At 43.5% G+C, this 18942-nt stretch overlaps 1 protein-coding gene across 1 annotated transcript; it reads right to left on the reverse strand.

The window, feature by feature from the left end:
• socs4 (suppressor of cytokine signaling 4) lies at positions 1–1191 on the reverse strand. The gene has a single exon (XM_069663459.1). The coding sequence runs from the start codon at positions 1189–1191 to the stop codon at positions 1–3; it is 1191 nt and encodes a 396-aa protein (XP_069519560.1).
• Between the last annotated feature and the right edge of the window lie 17751 nt (positions 1192–18942).

Raw genomic sequence — 18942 nt, forward strand, 5'->3', positions numbered from 1 at the left:
TCATATAGCACAGGCCCCATCACACTTAATGTGGTACTGTCGCAGGTAGTCCCTGAGCTGAGGGGGCAACGGTAGGCAGTCTATGCCCTGGTAGGTGGTGCAGCTACAGATCACAGCCCTGGACAGGTGCTGGAGGGTGAAAGGGAATGTCCTTGGTAGCGGCCGGGAAAGGAGTGGCTCAAAGAACAGGCAGGTGGCGGGGTCGCTGTAGTGTCTCAGTAGTCCTGTCACACTGGGATCCCGGTACATGCACGGGTCCCGGACATCAAAGCTGAAGCGTTTGTCGTTCTGCTCAATGCGTGCATGCAGGGAGCGGCTGTATCGACGAAAGCTGACAGAGAAGAGGAACTCGTCCTGTGCAGAGTCTCGGAGCAAAAACGTTCCCTCCGGTTTGCCTTCCAGTAGTTCCTCGGCCTCGAAGCGATTCAGCACACCCCAGTAACAAGAGCTGTTGTTGATTTGCAAGAGATCTGGGACCAGGATGTAGTCGGTGTGGCTACAGCTGCCTTCAGCACCCCCGTGTGGACAAGAAGGGTTCCAGTCCTCCAGGCTGGTGCTTCCAGGCCCAGGAGAGCAGCAGATGTCGTCCCATGAGAGGGGGGTCTGTGGTGGGGACGTAGAGGAAGATGAGACATGGGGTTTGAGGGGAGCCTCCATATCCTTGAGGGCATTTGAATGGGTTGCATTGTTTTTAATAAGGTGCCAACATCGTGCCAGTTCAGATTTCGGAGAGAAGGGACACTTGTCCTGCATGAGCTCTGAGACATGGATCTTGCGTTTGGACCAGAAGAGCACTGAGAAGGGTCGTGAGGAGCCTGATGGATGGTGGTGATGATGATGATGGTGGTGATGGTGAGAGCGCAGAGGCAAACACTGGCCCACAGCATCCTGAAACTTCTGCCTCAGAGAACGTCGAGACAAAGCCTTGCGACACACTACATCAATGTCTCCGGACGTCAGTGCATCCCCGAGAGCGCTACAGCTGCACTTTCTCTCCCTGCGCCGCCTCGGACACGATCCTGATCGCACACCAAGATCCTCCGTCCCCTCTGCCTCCAAACCTCCAGGGCTTGACCCGTTACGAGAGCTTCGGGAGCGTTTCTTCCCCCGCCAAACGTAGCTGTCTGCACTCCAACTGCGGAGTCCACACTTGGGACGAGTGTCCGAGCCTCGTGGTTTCTTCTCTGACATGGCTGCTTCCTCTTCTGAATCTGTGACATGTGCATAAGGCAAAGGGAAGGTAAGAGAAAACTTAAAACGGACACCTTTTACCTTTTTACCTTTAAACAAAGAGCTTTGTAGTAGCAGAAAATATAATTCAGGACTTGCATCATTGAAAAGTTGTTCCAGATGGATACATCTTTTTTATTGGAACTTTAATAAAGCCACAAACGACTGCTTGGGACTTCTAAAGCTCTTCAAATCAAGCCTATCTAAAAGTTTCTAAGAGCCACACTGGATACTCGAGAACTTCTTCAATCTATGTTTACACAACTGCTGTCTAATCATTTGTTAAGAGACTAATAGGCTGACGTGCAGTCCTACTAATTTCTTCCGATCATTCTCAGGGGCAAGAAATCAGATTCAGATGCAGCCTGCAGATAAAGACGAATCAATGTCCGTATAATAGAAGAAATCAGGTTTACATGTATCAATGAAACAGACTTTTCATGCTTCGTTCAAAAACAGAGAAGTGTTGCTAAACTACTTCCAAAGTTGTTGTTCAAACACTTAGTTTTACGCTTATAGTCTGTTTGCAGAGTCTTAACAGAATGTGAGCACCAGCAGGTTTAACAACAAAGGCACCATTACTCTCTGTTGTTATCAACTCTTTGCAGATTTATACTAGAGATCATCTTACCTTCCAGTGTCAGAACGACCGCTCCATTTCCATGTTACGACCAGTAGTTCTCTGCACATTAGCGGACAGCTGTGACCAGCCTGCAGCCTCTCCAGCTCTAACAGACGGCAGACTGTTCTGCTTCCTATATAATTATGATGCCAAATCCCAGAGGGGGCAGCAGCTTCCTCTCCACCTTCAGTCTGAATGAATGAAGGGAGGTGGAGCGGGGTCGAGTCGGTAGAGGGAGGGACGGGTGGTGCATAAGGGGAGGGTAGTCTCAGGTTAATGGCAGTGAGACTTCCTCTTCTCTCTCTTACATCTCCTTTACACATTCATTGATGGATCCCGATACCCAGAGCAGCAGCAGAGTGCTTTGTCATTCACAAAGTGAATTATTTCTGATGGTAATTCCATTTCTGCAAGCTGATTTGATTTAATTTCATCAGAGGCCCAAAGCTTAACTTCAAGCATCAAAGCACATTTCATAGGAAGCTTTAAATCTCTTTAAGTCCGTCTGCGGAGGATGCTAAACTACAAACAGATTGTTCCTCAGGTTTACAAGCAGCCTGTGTGGACTCTTCTGGCTTTGACATGTCAGACTCTGTCTAATTAACAATATAGCTCAGTAGAGGAAACAACCACGCGTCCTAAAAAGCTTTACGTATTGATTAAATAACCTTTAAGTTTCCCAGTTAAAACTTCCAGCAAGTGCTTCTAAAAGGACTCATCTGTCAAGGTGATGTCATGCACACAGTGTCCAGTCGGAGCGGGATACTCACTCTGGATGACATTTTGGGAGATGATCTATAATTCATGAAACAAATAGACTACATCTATCAGACAAATAATATTACTCCCAGTGGTTTAGTGTGTGTGTGTCTACGTGTGTGTGTGTGTGTGTGTGTGTCCTTTCAGCTCTAACGGATAAAGGAAAGTCATCAATAAATGCCTGACATCTCAGATAATGTAGTGACACTCAGCTTCCTCTTAACTGAATATTTAATGCCCTTCGCATCATCACGCCGCCCGGCAGGATGATAACGCCACATGTTCTGGCAAACAACCAGATCAATTTATCTGAGTTCAAATGAAGTCGTAAAGAAACTAAACCTGCTGAACTTTGGCTGAAGAACAAACGAAACGAATTTAAGATGAGTAAAATAATGTTAAAGTCAAGGAAAAATTTCATTTAATCCTTTTAGATCACATCCCCGGTAATATTGTGCATCTATTGGACAATATAGGCTAAAAAAAATACAGAAAATAAATTTCTTTGTATTCTTATATCAAAATCAGATAATTTTTTCTTCCGGTAAAACTAAATTTCACGCGTGCTTACGTAAGCTAGCACCAAACAATTTCAACCAATCAATCTGCAACATTTAGCCGCAGAGCACCAAGAACGCTCGGTCAGTTAGCTAGCTACTGCGCTGTGGAGAACGTCTGTCTACGCCCACTTCTCAACGATCAAATCAAACCCCTCTAATGATATGTCCCGCCTGCACGTCCTGTTGCACTCGGAAATACGTCACGATACGGAAGCTAGATACTCTCCAAATGCCGTTTCATCTCGACTTTAACGTGTTTCTTGACCCCTCTCTCCTCCCTTTGGCTCCTTCAAAGTGTCGGAATGTAAATTGAAAAATTTGAGTAATAAAACACCTCTTTCTGTCATTTTATTGTCTTAAATAATCCGATCTCTTGAATTTGGTAGCAAAAGGTGACAAGATATCAAACCACTGGGTTAAAAAAAGATTGTAGAATTACCAAAGACAATCATCAATTTTTTAGAAGATTTTAACTTTGTGTTGTGTTCAGTCCCTCCAGGATTTCCCAGGCTTTTCCCGTGATTGTTGCGGCTAAAACTGCCTGATTTCGTGCCATTGTTTGTTGTTAATATTGGTCGATTAGTAAGAAATCAAACCTTTAAAACGACTGTGTACATGTTGTGATGTTAACTTGATTGACAGGAACCACGCTGAGCTCGTGGGGTTGTTACTAACTTGTTCTACTTGAGTTTCAAGGCCCTTACGCAAATCTGTATCAGCTGTTACAATTAACTGAAGGCTGGACCCAAGTGCAACACACCAAACACAATAGCAGAGGTGGATAATCCAGCTGAAAAGGTGGTGGCAGGCGCGCAGGGGAAAAACACTAGAGTAAAAAAGTGTCAGACTTTCAAATTAGACATTTCACAGAATAAGCAAAACTTGAATTCACTATCCAAGTGGTCGACTCTAACCACCACTGTAGGTGAGCAGACGATCTGGAGAAGAGCGGAAGAAAGGGTTTTGAAGCTGCAGGCTTGATTGTAGATGGGAAGCAGGTGTGCGGCAAGGAGGAGGAGGTGGAGAGTGATGAGCCACGCCTGCCACACAGACAAACACAGACAGGAATGGACAGACACTTCAGCGTTTTTCTTGTGCATGTGTTTTCTGGGTGTTTGATGTTAATGTATTTGTTTCGTTTCATTTGCAGCACATTTTTTGCAGCAATTGCCCTTGTCCTCCACCGTGTTCTGGTGCCTTAAGATAACAATTTCATCATGAATAAACCTGACATCAAATAATTTAAAACCAACACATAATGTGGTGAACAGACGTGTGCAGAAATGTTTGCTTCCAGCTCAATATGGACGCCTAATAGTGAAATGACAACAGCGTAGGTCAAAGACTAAACTATCAAAGACTTTGGCAGTGCTGTGTGGGTGTGAGATAGAGTCCCTTTTCTGTACTGACACATATGAGGGCTGCCCAAGTCTGCTGTACCAACATTCGCACAACTAACAGTGATCTTAAAGTGTGTCGGTGGGGTGTGGTGCAGAGTTTTGTGCAGGAACTCCTCCTGCAGTGGGTGAAATCCAGTCGGCCCATTAACCTGCTGCAGCCAGGACTCGACCGGGGGCTCGTATCAGTCCACATTACAGAGGCATCGATCCCCGGAGCAGCGCGGCCAGCAGGAGCGTTCATGAATAATTGATGCTGCTCTGATTGAATGGAGACTCTGCTCTGCTTGTATTTTTATATGAAGTCTATTACAGCCTTTTATTGACATTTATGCAGCCAGGAGACGTGAAACTACAAACTGCATGTGTTGCAGGTTCAGATTGTTTGCACTCTGCATTTGTTTCACAAAAGCACTCACATCGATGGGGCAATCAGATCATTTAGATTTGGTTGGTTAATATTATCTTAATCTGCACACTTTGGGTGCATAATGTCTCACAGACACAGTTAACTGGACCGGGGTCATAGAAACACACATCTGCATCTTTTACAGATGAAACTTTAAGTTCCTTTAATCAATATTTTTATGTTAAAGTGGATTAAATGTACAATATGACTGTGCATCAATCGTAGTGAATTAGCATTGAACTTTCAGCTCCCCTCTGCTCAACACACACTTTTAGTGTCAAACTGTTCACTGTCATCGCTCACTTCATGTAGTTTTAAGCGTCGGCAGGAAGCTCTAAAATCTACTGCGCCCTGCCCACCCAGTGCCAAACAGTACACAAAGTTAGCAACTAGCATTTAGTAACTAAAGAGGCGGGTATCTTTGGCCTCTTAAAAGCTAACTAAATCACCATGCTGCATTTTGCTTAAGGAATCCAGCGATGCTGAGTTTCTGTTTTGGGGGGTTTTAACATGAAACGCCTTCCTCAAGGTCAGGGATGTCCAGGACTTAGACAGGGTCAACTAAATCCATGCAGAAACACACATCTTTTTTAAAATCGAATTTGAAGAGGCTGCTCGGTGGTGCTGTGGTTAGCGCTGTCGCCTCACAGCTGGAAGGTTCCTAGTTAGAATCCCGGCTTGGTTTGGAAGTGGGCCTTTCTGTGTGGAGTTTGCATGTTCTCCTGTGCACATGTGGGTTACCTCCAGGTACTCCAGCTTCCTCTGTGTGTCAGCCCTGTGATTGACTGACGATCAGTCCAGGGTGTAACCCCGCCTCTTGCCCAATGACAGCTGGGATAGACTCCAGCCCCCCCCAAGACCCTGAGTGGTATAGATAATGGATTGAAGGAATATTTTATTTGAAAAGTTTTCTTGTAGTTTGCTTATTTTATCCATGGTGTTTTATTTAGTTATTGTTTTTTAGTCACCAATTTGTTCCTCTTTTATTCTGTTTGTCTTCCTGTTTTATTCGTACTGTTTTTTTTCTGTTTAAAAAGCACTTTGTGCAGGAAGTCACTTATTAATAAATAATCATATTCTGGTTAAGTTATATATGTCATGTCGTGTTAAGTCGTGTTATCAGGACAGAAATTTGATCGATTTTAAAATCTTTTTGTCCTTGAAACATCCAACCGTGGCTTTGTGTGTGTGCGTGTTTGCGTGAGTGTGTGTGCGTGTGTGTGTGTGTGTGTGTGTGTATGATCATGTGAATTACAGAGATGGTAAATTGAATCAGCAGGGAGTCTCTGGCTCCGCTGGTCTCAGTTGTTTCCATTGATCTGTATCAGAAGACTCTCTGACCAGCAGCCGTGCTGCTCCTCTCACTTTAGACACCACAGGGTCTCGTTTCATCTCTCTTAAAGAGACAGTACACCTTTTTTGTGCGTGAGCCTGAGCTGTCAAACAGCTGTCTCAAAGTGAAGAGGACATTTAGTCTTTCTTGTGAAATTTGTTGGGTTTTTTTATAAAATAATGTTCTTATTACTACTTTAAGAAATGTACTTTTATAGTTGGTTGATAATTTAGATATTATGAGCTCCTTTTGAGATCATGGAACAAAGTTGCAGTGCGACCTTTTCCCTGTGGTTCTGCCACTTCAGCTGAACTTGAGGTTTTCAAGTACCCTCTCTTAATACTGAGGCAGCATATTTGTGTGTATCATATGCACATTGTTTTGTATCCATTAAGACACAGGCGGGCTCGAGTATTCATTTTCTGCGGACATGTGAGCCGCTGTATCGACTTTCCTCAGGGGAGATTTATTTCTGCCTGCAGCCGCTCTGCTTCCCGCAAGCAAGGTGCACCCAGAGCGGTTTCTCCTGTCCGTCATGTGAGAGAGAGAGTAACCAGAGCCGGGCCGGTCACTGGACTCAACACACACACACACACACACACACACACACACACACACAAACACACACACATATTGGTATATGGATATACATGCACAAGTTCATCCCCTTCATGTACAGTATGTTTGTACGTGTTTGTAATGTTTTCTGTGTTTTGTGCTGTTGGACATGTCACACTGAAAAGGTCCATTAGCACAAACTCATATGTTGTGTAAAAGCTCAGTTTAAAACCAGAGTTACCTTTTAGAAAATGTGCCAAATATTTGATTCTCCTTTTGGGATAAATGTATACACATGAACAAACAAAACATGCTGCCTGAGATATACACCGATCGAACAGCCCTGACACCTCGAGGCATGGACTAGACCTCTGAAGGTGTGACGAGGTATCTGGCACCAAGACATTAGCAGCAGATCCTTTAAGTCCTGTAAGTTGCGAGGTGGGGCCTCCATGGATCGGACTTGTTTGCCCAGCACATCCCACAGACACTCGATTAGATTGAGATCTGGGGAATGTGGAGGCCGAGTCAACACCTTGAACTCGTCGTCGTGTTCCTCAAACCATTCCTGAACCATGTTTGCAGTGTGGCAGGGCGCATTATCCTGCTGAAAGAGGCCACTGCCATTAGGGAATACTGTTTCCATGAAGGAGTTTACTTGGTCTGCAGCAATGTTCAGGTAGGTGGTACGTGTCAAAGTAGCATCCACATGAACGGCAGGTCCCAACGTTTCCCAGCAGAACATCGCCCAAAGCTTCACACTGCCTCCGCGGGCTCGCCTTCTTCCCACAGTGCATCCTGGTGCCATGACTTCCCCAGGCTAAGGGACACACCCGGCCATCAACATGATGTAAAAGAAAAAGTGCGTCAGCGTATCAGGGAGCCTTCTTCCATCGCTCCGTGGTCCAGTTCTGATGCTCACGTGCCGATTGTAGGCGCTTTCAGGGGTAGACGGGTCAGCATGGGCAGCCAGATACACAACGAACTGTGGTGCTCTGTGTGTTCTGACACTTTTCTATCAGATCCAGCTAGAACTTTTTAAGCAGTTTGAGCTACAGTAGCTCGTCTGTTGGATCAGACCACACAGGCCAGCCTTCACTCCCCATGTGCATCAATGAGCCTTGGCCGCCCATGACCATGTCGCAGGTTCACTGGTTTTCCTTCCTTGGACCACTTTTGGTCGGTACTGACCTCTGCAGACCGGGAACACCCCACAAGAGCTGCAGGTTTGGAGATGCTCTGACCCAGCTCACATCCTTACGCTTGCCAATTTTTCCTGCTTCCAAGACATCAACTTTGAGGACAAAATGTTCACTTGCTGCCTAACATGTCCCACCCACTGACAGGAGCCATTGTAGAGAGATACTCTCTGTGTTTTACTTCACCTGTCAGTGGTCAGAAGTCAGTGGAAACGTGCAGAAATGTCTGCAGCGACATGAATTTATGTGCAAGACACAAACGAGATGGGGATTAGTTAATCAAAAAAAAGTATCAAAAACCATCACTTAAGATGCAATTACTTTAATGAACGTCACTTCTGTTTACAGACAACACGGTCCACAATGCTGTGAAAATTTAATAATGAAGAAATTGTTTACACTGAATTTCCCTGCGAGCTCGTCTTTCTGGAAACAGTTTCTACAGCAGCAGATGGAGGAACACATGCACAGAGCTGTGATGTCCTTGTGCTGTTTGTCACTGTGAAATCATAAACTGAGACTGAACCGCTGCAGCTGAATCTTTTCCCCTTTTTATCATCGTGTGTTTGTTTCCTCAGAAGAGCAGGATGTGAGTCAGCTGTTTTATCCTCCTTCAGCTCATCACGTAAAGACGTCCTGACAGGAGGTCACAGCAGTTCATCTGAATCAATACATAGAGGATGAAACTCCTAACAGATAACATGATTACCTCTTATTACCGCCGCGTGTCACTGACTCACAAATACACAAGAAGAAATCATGTTACACCCTTTTAGCGTCACACTCCCTTCATATTAAATAAGCAGCCTCGCCTTCAGTTTAGACATTTTATTTTAGACTTTATTTTAGACTGATGTTTGAGGTAATGTTTTCTTGACCTTTAACCTCCTGTATCGGTATAATAGGTATATATAATAAGGTTTTTTTCCTTGCCTTTTGTCAACAACACATTCAAACTGGGCCCCTCCTCCCTCGCCAGAAGCTCACTCTCACTCTCTAGTGCGAGAACACGCCCACCCCGCCGAGCTAACACCGACAGCATCACAGTTACCTTTGCGCTAGCATGCTAACCGCCGGTTACCATTGCTCTAGCATGCTAACCACCAGTTACCTTTGTGCTAGCATGCAAACCACTAGTTACCACTGGTTACCTTTGCGCTAGCATGCTAACCACCAGTTACCTTTTTTGCTAGCATGCTAACCACCGGTTAGCTCTTCCCACCCGGTTTGAGGCACCTACCTGTCCAACAGAAAGAAGGCCAACTCTGCGTCGCTCTCTCCCCATGTCCGTCGGTCTGAATGGGGCCCAGTTGTTAATTTGAACCACTCCCACACTCACCTGTACGCTGTGATTGGCTCAGGGAACCACAATAGCGCTCTCCTGAAAACGTCCCGTGCAAAGCAAAACAACAGAACCGATGCAGAGGGAAGGGTCTCATGAGCGTCTGCTCACACACTCACCAACACACGTGTGGCCCATAAGTGATTATTTACATTTATAAAAGTCTGTATTTTATATTTCTAGGAAAATTCTACTTATTTTACCTGTAAATGTGTCTTTTATAGCCTTATCAATCCCTCCAGGAGGTTGCAATGTTGCGTTCCGACGAATTCAAACTAATTCAACCAGTTGCTGCAACTTTTCCGCAACATTTCAGCTGAGTCCTGATCTGTTTCCTTGTGAGGCCTTCCACCATCTTCCACATAAATCCTTTAATTCTGAGTGACAGCTTAATTATGTGAGACTGTATTGATTCAAAAAAGGAAGTTCCTTTTCCTGTCAACCCTCAAGGGTGTCAGAGGTCAGAGGTCGAGGTCAGCTAAAAAACAGATTGTATCCGGTAAGGATTCACTGTTAATGTTTGGGATTTCTAGGATAGAAAGCTGGCTCTTAAAGTAGGAGTGTGTTCGTTCCCTGACCTGATATTCACTTTATATGACACATAAAGGAGACAATTAAAGAGTTTTATGTCTCCAGCAATGTTTTTTGTGGGTTTAATGTTCAATAAAAGTTATCCTTTTGCAATATGCACTGTGAAAATATTCTCTATCATTCTCTAACGCTAATTTGCTACAGAAATGGCTCCAACAAATTATTAATGTACGTGCATGAGGTGGGTGCCTTGGCAAATCAGAGGAAGGTTATTTTAGCATGTCGGGGGAGTTTCAGTGCTGAATTGTCACGCTCCATTTGCACTGACACTTAGAGGAAGGATAGAAACATACTCTGTATTGGCTTGCAGACGTACAGGTGTAACCATTGTGAAGTCCTGTAAGGGGGGGAGTACAGCTAAAGCCTCACTAAACTTTGCTGCCAGTGACGGCCATGAAAGACTGAAGTATAGCAGAAATGAAGAAGACGACCTCATCCCTGTGTTGCCTGCTTAATAACTTAACGTGAAGCAGGTGATTGCAGTTTGAATGCAATGAGTGAAATTGTGTTTGAAACATCTACTTAAACATCTTTCTAACCTAAATTTAACGTGTTGACGCTGGTTTTTCAGACCCGGGAAGACCTGTTTATAGATGTCAATTGTCTCTTTTCCCATTGCCAGTGAAGTATCCTCCTTTTGGCCTCTTTTCTGCTGCGTCACCGTCTGACGTCACAAACACGCCGGAGACAGGGTTAGTAAACAGAGAAGATGTTACGGTGGTTAGGTCTTTATTGTATCTATTACTCATTCAGTCTGTTTATCAAACTCGGCACAGACAAATTTGAAACGATGTTGGAGCGCTGCTCGGACGGAGACGGGCGGAATTTGTAGCTGAGATGACGAGGAGTCGCAGAAGTTACCAACGGAGCGTAGCAGCATGGTGACCAGCATGTCAGCGCAGGTTTTGTGTTCCCATCAATGCCGATCGTAGCTGAGGCGATAATTACCCGGTCTACTGCAGAGTCATTTGACCCGGGTCTGAATGCCGATTGTAACCTTTCCCATTGAGCAAAGAAGCCGGGTGTTAGCGGGTTTTTTGACCAGTGGGAAAGCGGCTATAGCTAACATAAATCACATTTTGTTGGGAAAAGCACAAAGAATCAGCCTTTTTTTTACATTTTCACCAAAAAAGGGGGGAAATTACCCGAGGATGGAAGGCTTACAGTTGTTCTGTTGTAGGGGGTGGAGGAGGAACCACCTATAGCCCTGTGTACTGTATGTATTGATAGTTAATTAAGTATTATTGCTTCATGTTCTTGTGAAAAATAAGTCTTAACTAATTTCTTTCATTCTCTGTGTTTGAATTTGTCCCATTCTGCTATTTGTATTGTGTCACTTTTATCACATAAGGATGAAAATAATCCTCCTTCTTCATAAGCTGCAAGCTTGTTTTGACTTTTAGTAACAGCAGACTTTACCATCCATCCATCCATCCATTATCTATAGTAGCCTAACACTTATCCTGTTCAGGGTCTGGGAGGCTGAAGCCGGTCCCAGCTGTCATTAGGTACACCCTGGACTGATCTCCAGTCGATCACAGGGCTGACACACAGAGACAGACAACCTTTCACGCTCACATTCACACCTACGGTCAATTTTAGAGTCACCAATGAGCATGTCTACCCGGAGGGAACCCACGCCTGCACGGGGAGAACATGCAAACTCCACACAAAAGGGCCCACTACATCCGAACTGAGATTCAAACTAGGAACCTTCTAGCTGTGAGGCGATAACGCTAACCACTTGCAGCACTGTGCAGCCATAGAATATACCACTTTCCTCAGTAACAACATTCTGTCTGTGTCTGTGCAAATGAGAGTGTTTTATACAATTTCTAAAACTTTGTTCTGTAATGTCACTGTTTCTTTAATTATTGTAAACTTAAACAAAATAATGTTCCTTCAACAACTGGCGTGATGGGTCATTCTCCTAACATGGCTGGACAACATGAAGACGGTTGAGAAAGACATCCTGGGGTGCAGGTTGAGCTCAGTCGGTAGAGCAGGCGCCCCAGGAACAGTAGTAAAGTCGTATCAGCCACTGGTTCGACTCCGACCCTCTGCCCTCTGGTGCACGTCGTCCCGACTCTCTCTTCCCAAAAGCCCACTTCCTGCCACTCTCCAGTGTCCTCTCTAATAATGGGAAAAAAAAGAAAGAGAATCCTGCAGTATCTGGTTTTCTGCATTGCCAAACAAGTGCACAGTTCCCCAAAGCAGTGTGAACCACAACAAATGGCCCCAATAAACACACCAGTAACCTGATACAGGATGTAATCTCTCTCAGTGTCAGCAGCCACCGCACGGAGCAGCTCATTAGTCACCAATAAAAGCACCCGACAGCACATCGAGGGGAGGTGGTGAGGTGGTCTGACCCTGCAGTTCTTTGTTAATTATACTTTATCCGGCTGCCATTAGAAGTTCAAACCAAAGAGCAGCTGCTGGTTTGTTGTGCTGCGATGAAAACCGCAGGCTGCGTATTGATTAACTGAGGATTTAATTGAGTTCAGTTGGGAGCTCTTACTTGAAGCATGACATCATATCCTGTCATGAAAGAAGAGAGATTTCAGCTGCAACAGTTTTCACATCATCTCAAACTGTGTGAAACAGCATGAAACAGAAGCTTTTTTCTGTGCGTGTGTGTGTGTGTGTGTGTGTGTGTGTGTGTGTGTGTGTGTGTGTGCAGGTTATTAGACAGTGACAGACGCAGCATCACAGAGTCTCCGGCAGCCTCTCTGTCTCTCTGCAGCTTATCGGCCGGCTCACTTCCTGCCTGTCTGCTCGCCTCTAATGCACGCAGGAGAGAGAGAGGGATCATTTGAAAAAGCTTGTATGTCTCTTGCTCGTCATGTAAACATTTGCATACCCCCACCGAAAAATCAATATCAGAGAGGAGAAATTCCAGTAACTGTGTGTCTGTGCAGGCGGCTTGTCTTACAGAGGAAGCGTGGGCCGCGGTGACACACACGGTAACACACAAGGTAACATACAGAGACGTGAAACACGCAGGATCTGGATGAAGTCAAGGGTTTGACCAATAGTCTTATGTGGGCCTTAATATAGCTGTTTCACCTTGTCTGCAGCTTTACAGCATCACAGAAAGGACAGGACAGGTATTATACATTCAGAAAGAAGATAAAGAAACTTTGAACGGGAAGTTCTTAAAGTTTTCTGTGATTAATTGAACGGGACAAAAATATATTTCACTTGTGTTAAAGGTACGGTGTAAAACAAATTAGTTTAAGGCGTCTGTCTGATACTCAAGTGATGGCCTGGAGGATAAAGAATCTCTGACATGTTATTCATCATTTATTGAATCCCTACATAAATGTTATGGCAAGTAGTGATTCAGCCGTTTCTACAGAGCCTTTTAGCCTCTATCAGCTCTCTGTTTTGGTTGCTTGGTTTAGGCTCCGGTGCGCCTGTAAACCTGGTTTTCAGCAGCACAAGGCAGCAGTTTTAATCGAACGACCCTCGTAGATTGACCGTACACTACCTGCCAATGAAAAATAACAAACCAGGGTCGCCCCTGATGAAGATGAAAGTGGAGAATTGAGCAGCAGAAGGGCCAGCTATATTACTAGGGAACTGTTGAGGACAAAACGGGTAAAAAGGAGAGTAATATCAGTTATTATTCTGATTAGGCTTTGAAAATTATGGATGAATAGTTTATTTGGGAAGCTGTCGCTCAGTGGTAGAGTCGGTCGCCTTTCAATCAGAAAGGTTCAATCCCCAGCTCCCTCAGGCTACATACAGACACTGAACCCCAAACTGCTCCTGGCGGCACAGCCAACAGGTATGAATGTGATGACTGATTGACAGTTGGGCACTTTACGTAGCAGCCTCTGTCAGCAGTGTGTGAATGGGTGAATGTGACATGTAGTGTAAAAGCAGCTTTGGGTGGTTGCAAGACTAGAAAGGCGCCTCATAAATGCATTCCATTTACCATTTATTGTTCAGTTTAAAGATCTACATAGTGTTTAGATTGCTATTGCAAGGTAGCTAGGTAGATATCCATCCATCCAATCGCTTATCCTGTTCAGGGTCGCTGGGGGGGGGGGGGGGGGGGGGCTGGACCATATCCCAGCTGTCATTGGGCACACCCTGGACTGATCGCCAGTCAATCACAGGGCTGACACACAGAGACAGACAACCTTTCACGCTCACATTCACACCTACGGGCAATTTAGAGTCAGCAATGAACCTAATGAGCATGTCTATGGACTGAGGGAGGAAGCCGGAGTACCTGGAGGGAACCCACGCATGCACGGGGAGAACATGCAAACTCCATACAGAAAGGTTTCGTCTGATTGAAACCCGGAACCTTCTTGCTGTGAGGCAAAGCCTTAACCACTGCACCACAGACCCTAATAGTAGTGATATTATAGCCAAGTAAACTCAGCAGTTCTACATGTTAGTGATCGACTGATAAAGAGCTTGAAAGACCAAAACCAAGAAGAGGTTCTTTTAAAGGGCTTCATGATAATCTGTATGAATGAATGATTTATGGAGCCTTAATTTACACACAGAGACGTGAACTACACCAGCAACATGACTTGAACTGATGTCTGAATCAATTTCAGTTGTTAACTTTGGATTTCACATTTTCTTTCTCTAAATAAAGAACATATCATTTAATATATTCTCCTACAGATGGGTACCGATTTCTTGATGATGTTATGGTATTTGGTGTAATGAAACCCTCTCGAGGGGACGCAGGCTGGCACCTGAAGCTCTGCCGTGCAGGTGGAACACACAGCAGTCATCATTGTTTATATGCACTGAGATCTCAGGCTGTTAATCTCCACTAAAACTATTAGCTGTGTTGTGTTGAAGCAGCAGGTGTTTATTATCTCCCATCTGTTATCTGAAGGCTCTCTGTAATCAGCAGGCTGGAGTCTATAAAGTTATACTGAGGGGCTACATAATGTTAGCTTTTCAATTATGTTTTATGTAAGCTCCGAATCTACTTTATAATGAACTAGTTATTATTACTGAATATATTTCAGCTGTTTTCCCACAGGGACCGTTGACTGCAGCGAGCCGGATTTGCAGAAGCTGTGTTTACCTGCAGAAACCAGCAGAGGGCAGCAGTGAGACATGACTCAGGTTTTTACACTGACTGGAAAACGATGATGCCAAATGTTTTACCTGCTGACAGTTACATGTGTGAGGAGAGGTGTGCATATGTATCATTTATTTAAATATTTCCTGTTGAAAATGTTTTGTTTCATTGCAACTGCAGGACAAGTGAGACAGCGGAGAAGCTTAAAATCTCTCACATAGACTCTCACATAGACGACATCTCGCTCCCAGTTTAACATTATGAACAACATTAGAAATAATCTCATAATGTCATGTGTGATATTAATAATCACACAATAAAATGTTTCTTTGCATTCACACTGGGGCTTTTGTATTTAATGATTAATTGTTGTGTGTTTAGTATGTAGTGTGTTGTTTCTATGACCTTTTTAAGGCAAGGCAAGTTTATTTATATAGCACATTTTCAGCAACAAGACAATTCAAAGTGCTTTACACAGAACAACAAAGCAAAGAAACACATCATAAAACAGGACATTAAAAAGCAAAGTGAAGATAAACTAAAAACAGCTAAAACAGAAGCCAAAATATAAAAAGATAAGAGTTAAAGCTACAGTGCAGATATAAATAATTAGAACAGTTATTAAAATAAAAGTATTAAAAAGTTTAATAAAAAGCAGCTGTGAACAGGTGAGTCTTCAGGCTTTAAGAAGTGTTTCAGCAGACCTGCATGTTTCTGGGAGTTTGTTCCAGATATACGGAGCATAAAAACTGAACGCTGCTTCTCCATGTTTGTTTCTGACTCTGGGGACAGAAAGCAGACCTGTCCCTGACGACCTGAGGGGTCTGGATGGTTTGCACTGTGTCAGTAGATCACAAATGTAATTTGGCCCTTGACCGTTCAGCGCTTTCCAACCTTGTAAAGTCTCCTAAAAAGAGCTTTATGGTTCAAATGTAGTGCAACTATTATTATATTAATGTAAACAAGGTTAGAAGCGGATAGTATTATCTTTTTAAAGATATTAAACAACTCTATTTAATCCTTAAATGGTCAATGTGAAACCCTAAAAGTCGTTTATTCTCTTACATTATTGTTTTAGTCTAAAATATCAAATTTAAAGCCCATTAAAGCAACCTGCAGGAAGGAAAAGCCCGTCTGTAAACACTGAAATGATCATCATGCAGCTCCAGGAAGCAGCTGCAAGTTTATTCTGTCTGTACAAAACAACTTTAAAAATGTAGTTCAGAGAGTGAGAGTCTGGAAGGAGGCATCAGATGTTGTGTAGGAAACCTGCCTCCAAAAAACAACCTCAAACTATTCACACTGAGGCCGGTTACTCTTATTTATACGTTTACAACAGGAAAACAAGTAACGTATGCACATTTTAAGGACCTAATGAGAGCTGTTTGTCTGTTTTTGGTGCATCTAACTTCAGAGAACAAAAGAGAAAACATACATTTTTAGTGGAGTCTCTGCATGACTGTGTGGGAATGCTCTGCAGACTCTCCGCCCTCGCACCTCACACCTCCACACAGCCACCGAGCTGTTTCAGCCGGTTTCATCATATCTTCTGCACGTTAACGCAAAGTGAGACAGATTTATTCATCCTGAAAAGTGAGCAAACAAGCCATAAGTGATGTGTCACTTTTAATCAGGGAAATAATTCACTTCGGATGAGGATGGATGGTGTTTGGAGAAATGTGTCAGTTTGCATCGTTCATTCATTTTGTTGTCCAGAAGGAAAAGCCAATCCCAGCATGCACCAGGAGAGGTGAGGCAGGAAACACTCGCTGACCAGGTCAACAGAGGGCGAATGCATTTCACACCAACATCTTTATGGTCTCGAGTCAAGATATTTGTCTGAAAACTCGACAGACAGCTTCAAGACGTGTTTCGATTTTTAAAGAGACATTCTGATGAAGCATGTTTTGAATTCTGGCTCCAGCAGACTTTAAATTCCTGTATTTTATGTAATTTATCCGACCTGATGCGACAGTTAGTGTTGAAAGTGTTTCCTCTGCAGCAGAAGTCGCATTGAAGAATACTTTGTGAGTCTGCAGGTGAACTGGTCTTCAGGTATTGTTGGCGACGTCTCTCTTTGACATTTATAAACACATTCTTCTGTGGGCAGTCCGGGTGCTGTTTGAGATTACTTCTGTTATTTCCTTTCAGCTCACGTCCACAAACAGCAAGCAGAGGGCACCAGGCACTTACTTCAAATCAGCCTCACAGAGGGCCTCTTTATTCATGACCACTACAGTTTATCAACCGGTCAGGTCAGTCATTCGTCTGAAGGATGGAAAAATAATAATCCTTTGGCGAATATATCAACTTATTTATTATTATTTATTCATTTACCATTCAACTATCAACTTCTTACTTCTTTGCCTGGATGATTTAATATATAGAAATATATTTAATAATAAAAGTGAAGCCAAACCCTCTCTATCGCCCCGTGCTGACTGGCTGCAGTATAGCTCATAAAGCCCGCCTCCTCCATGTTAACAGATGGGACATGAGTCAAACTATAAAATCAAAATACACGTCTCTGTCATTATATTATAGTTATTATAGTTAGTTCTTGTAAATCATGCTGATTTACATCCAAGTGTTCATTTTTCTGACACGTTTTACTTTAAATTAGTTATTTGATGCTATAAAAAGGGGATGTGGCCTCATGATTGACAGCTCTGTTGACAAATGGGGCTCCTGCAGTGTTCTGTTCCCGAGTAGCAGAGTAGAGGAGGAACGGCGAGAGGAGACATAACTAACACTAACACTACAGTCATTGAACTTTACATAAGCGTGAATATCTGCTTCAGACCGACACAAGAAGCTGTTCTGCTGCAGGCTGAGCCCACCTGAGGGCTCCAACACGGCAAGGCCACAAGGTAAAGGTGTGTTTTAGGTAGAGGAAGGGGCGGGACGTTAATACCACGGCTCAATTGACTCTGGATACAAACATGCAAGCTGGCAGCGCCCGCTCCGGGGATATTCTGGCTTCTCTTTCATACAAAAAGAGGAGATGGAGACGCGTCATATATATACACCAATCATTTGGCTTACTACAATGCTCCAAAATATTTAGCCACCTTGTTTACACTCGGTCTTCTATACAGGTTGCATTAAAAATATTCCGAACTAAATGAGAATTAACAAAGACTCCTCAGCCTTTTGAACATTAAAAGCAACAACTGAGCTCTCATTAACCCACTGAGTGCTCTTGCGGCTGCCCGGCCCCACAGAGAGGCAGAGTAAGAGACTTGCTGGTGAACACAGAGAGCATTTAACACCATAAAGATCGGTAGGTTTCTCTGGAGTTGGTGATGAACAGCAATAATATAGAATGATTATCTGCATGCTCAAAAATGAAATTAAATCTGCAGAGAAAATTAAAACCTTCGAGCTTCCTCTTTGTTTCCCTCTCAGCACACAAACACTTGCAGCCACACCTTCACTTTGCCTCCGATGTCACCATCATCACCACCATGATTATCGTCATTTCTGCACTCTGCCTGTTTTGTGACTCATACTTCTGTTTTTCTGGCTCCGTCTTTGTTATACTGTCATTTTGATGGTTTTACTTCAATCCTGCCAGACGATAGAAGTGAAAACATCAAAATGATAGCAAGAGTATTTTATTAAGCCCCGTGGGGTTCTCAAGCAGAGATGGGATTTCACAGCTTCTCTTTTGTGGTTCCCGATGTTTCTTTGTTTTGTCCTTTGTGAAATGATTTGAGGAAAAATAATCCCTCTTATTTTATGTCCTTCAAAAAGTTTTGTTGTTGTTTCTATCGGATAGGATTGTGTTTAAATTAAAGCATTAATATTTAGACATGAAAAAGCCTCTCATGACATCACTAATTAGAGAGACTATTTTTGTATTTTCCTTCTTGTTAAA

Source organism: Semicossyphus pulcher, unplaced genomic scaffold, assembly GCF_022749685.1.
Source record: "Semicossyphus pulcher isolate SPU_LCO1_2020_fin unplaced genomic scaffold, fSemPul1.0.p SCAF_1, whole genome shotgun sequence".
Lineage (NCBI taxonomy): Eukaryota > Metazoa > Chordata > Actinopteri > Labriformes > Labridae > Semicossyphus > Semicossyphus pulcher.

What these genes read in the sequence shown, in the direction of transcription:
- socs4 (XM_069663459.1), bottom strand. Translation starts at nt 1,191, where the DNA reads ATGTCAGAGAAGAAACCACGAGGCTCGGACACTCGTCCCAAGTGTGGA.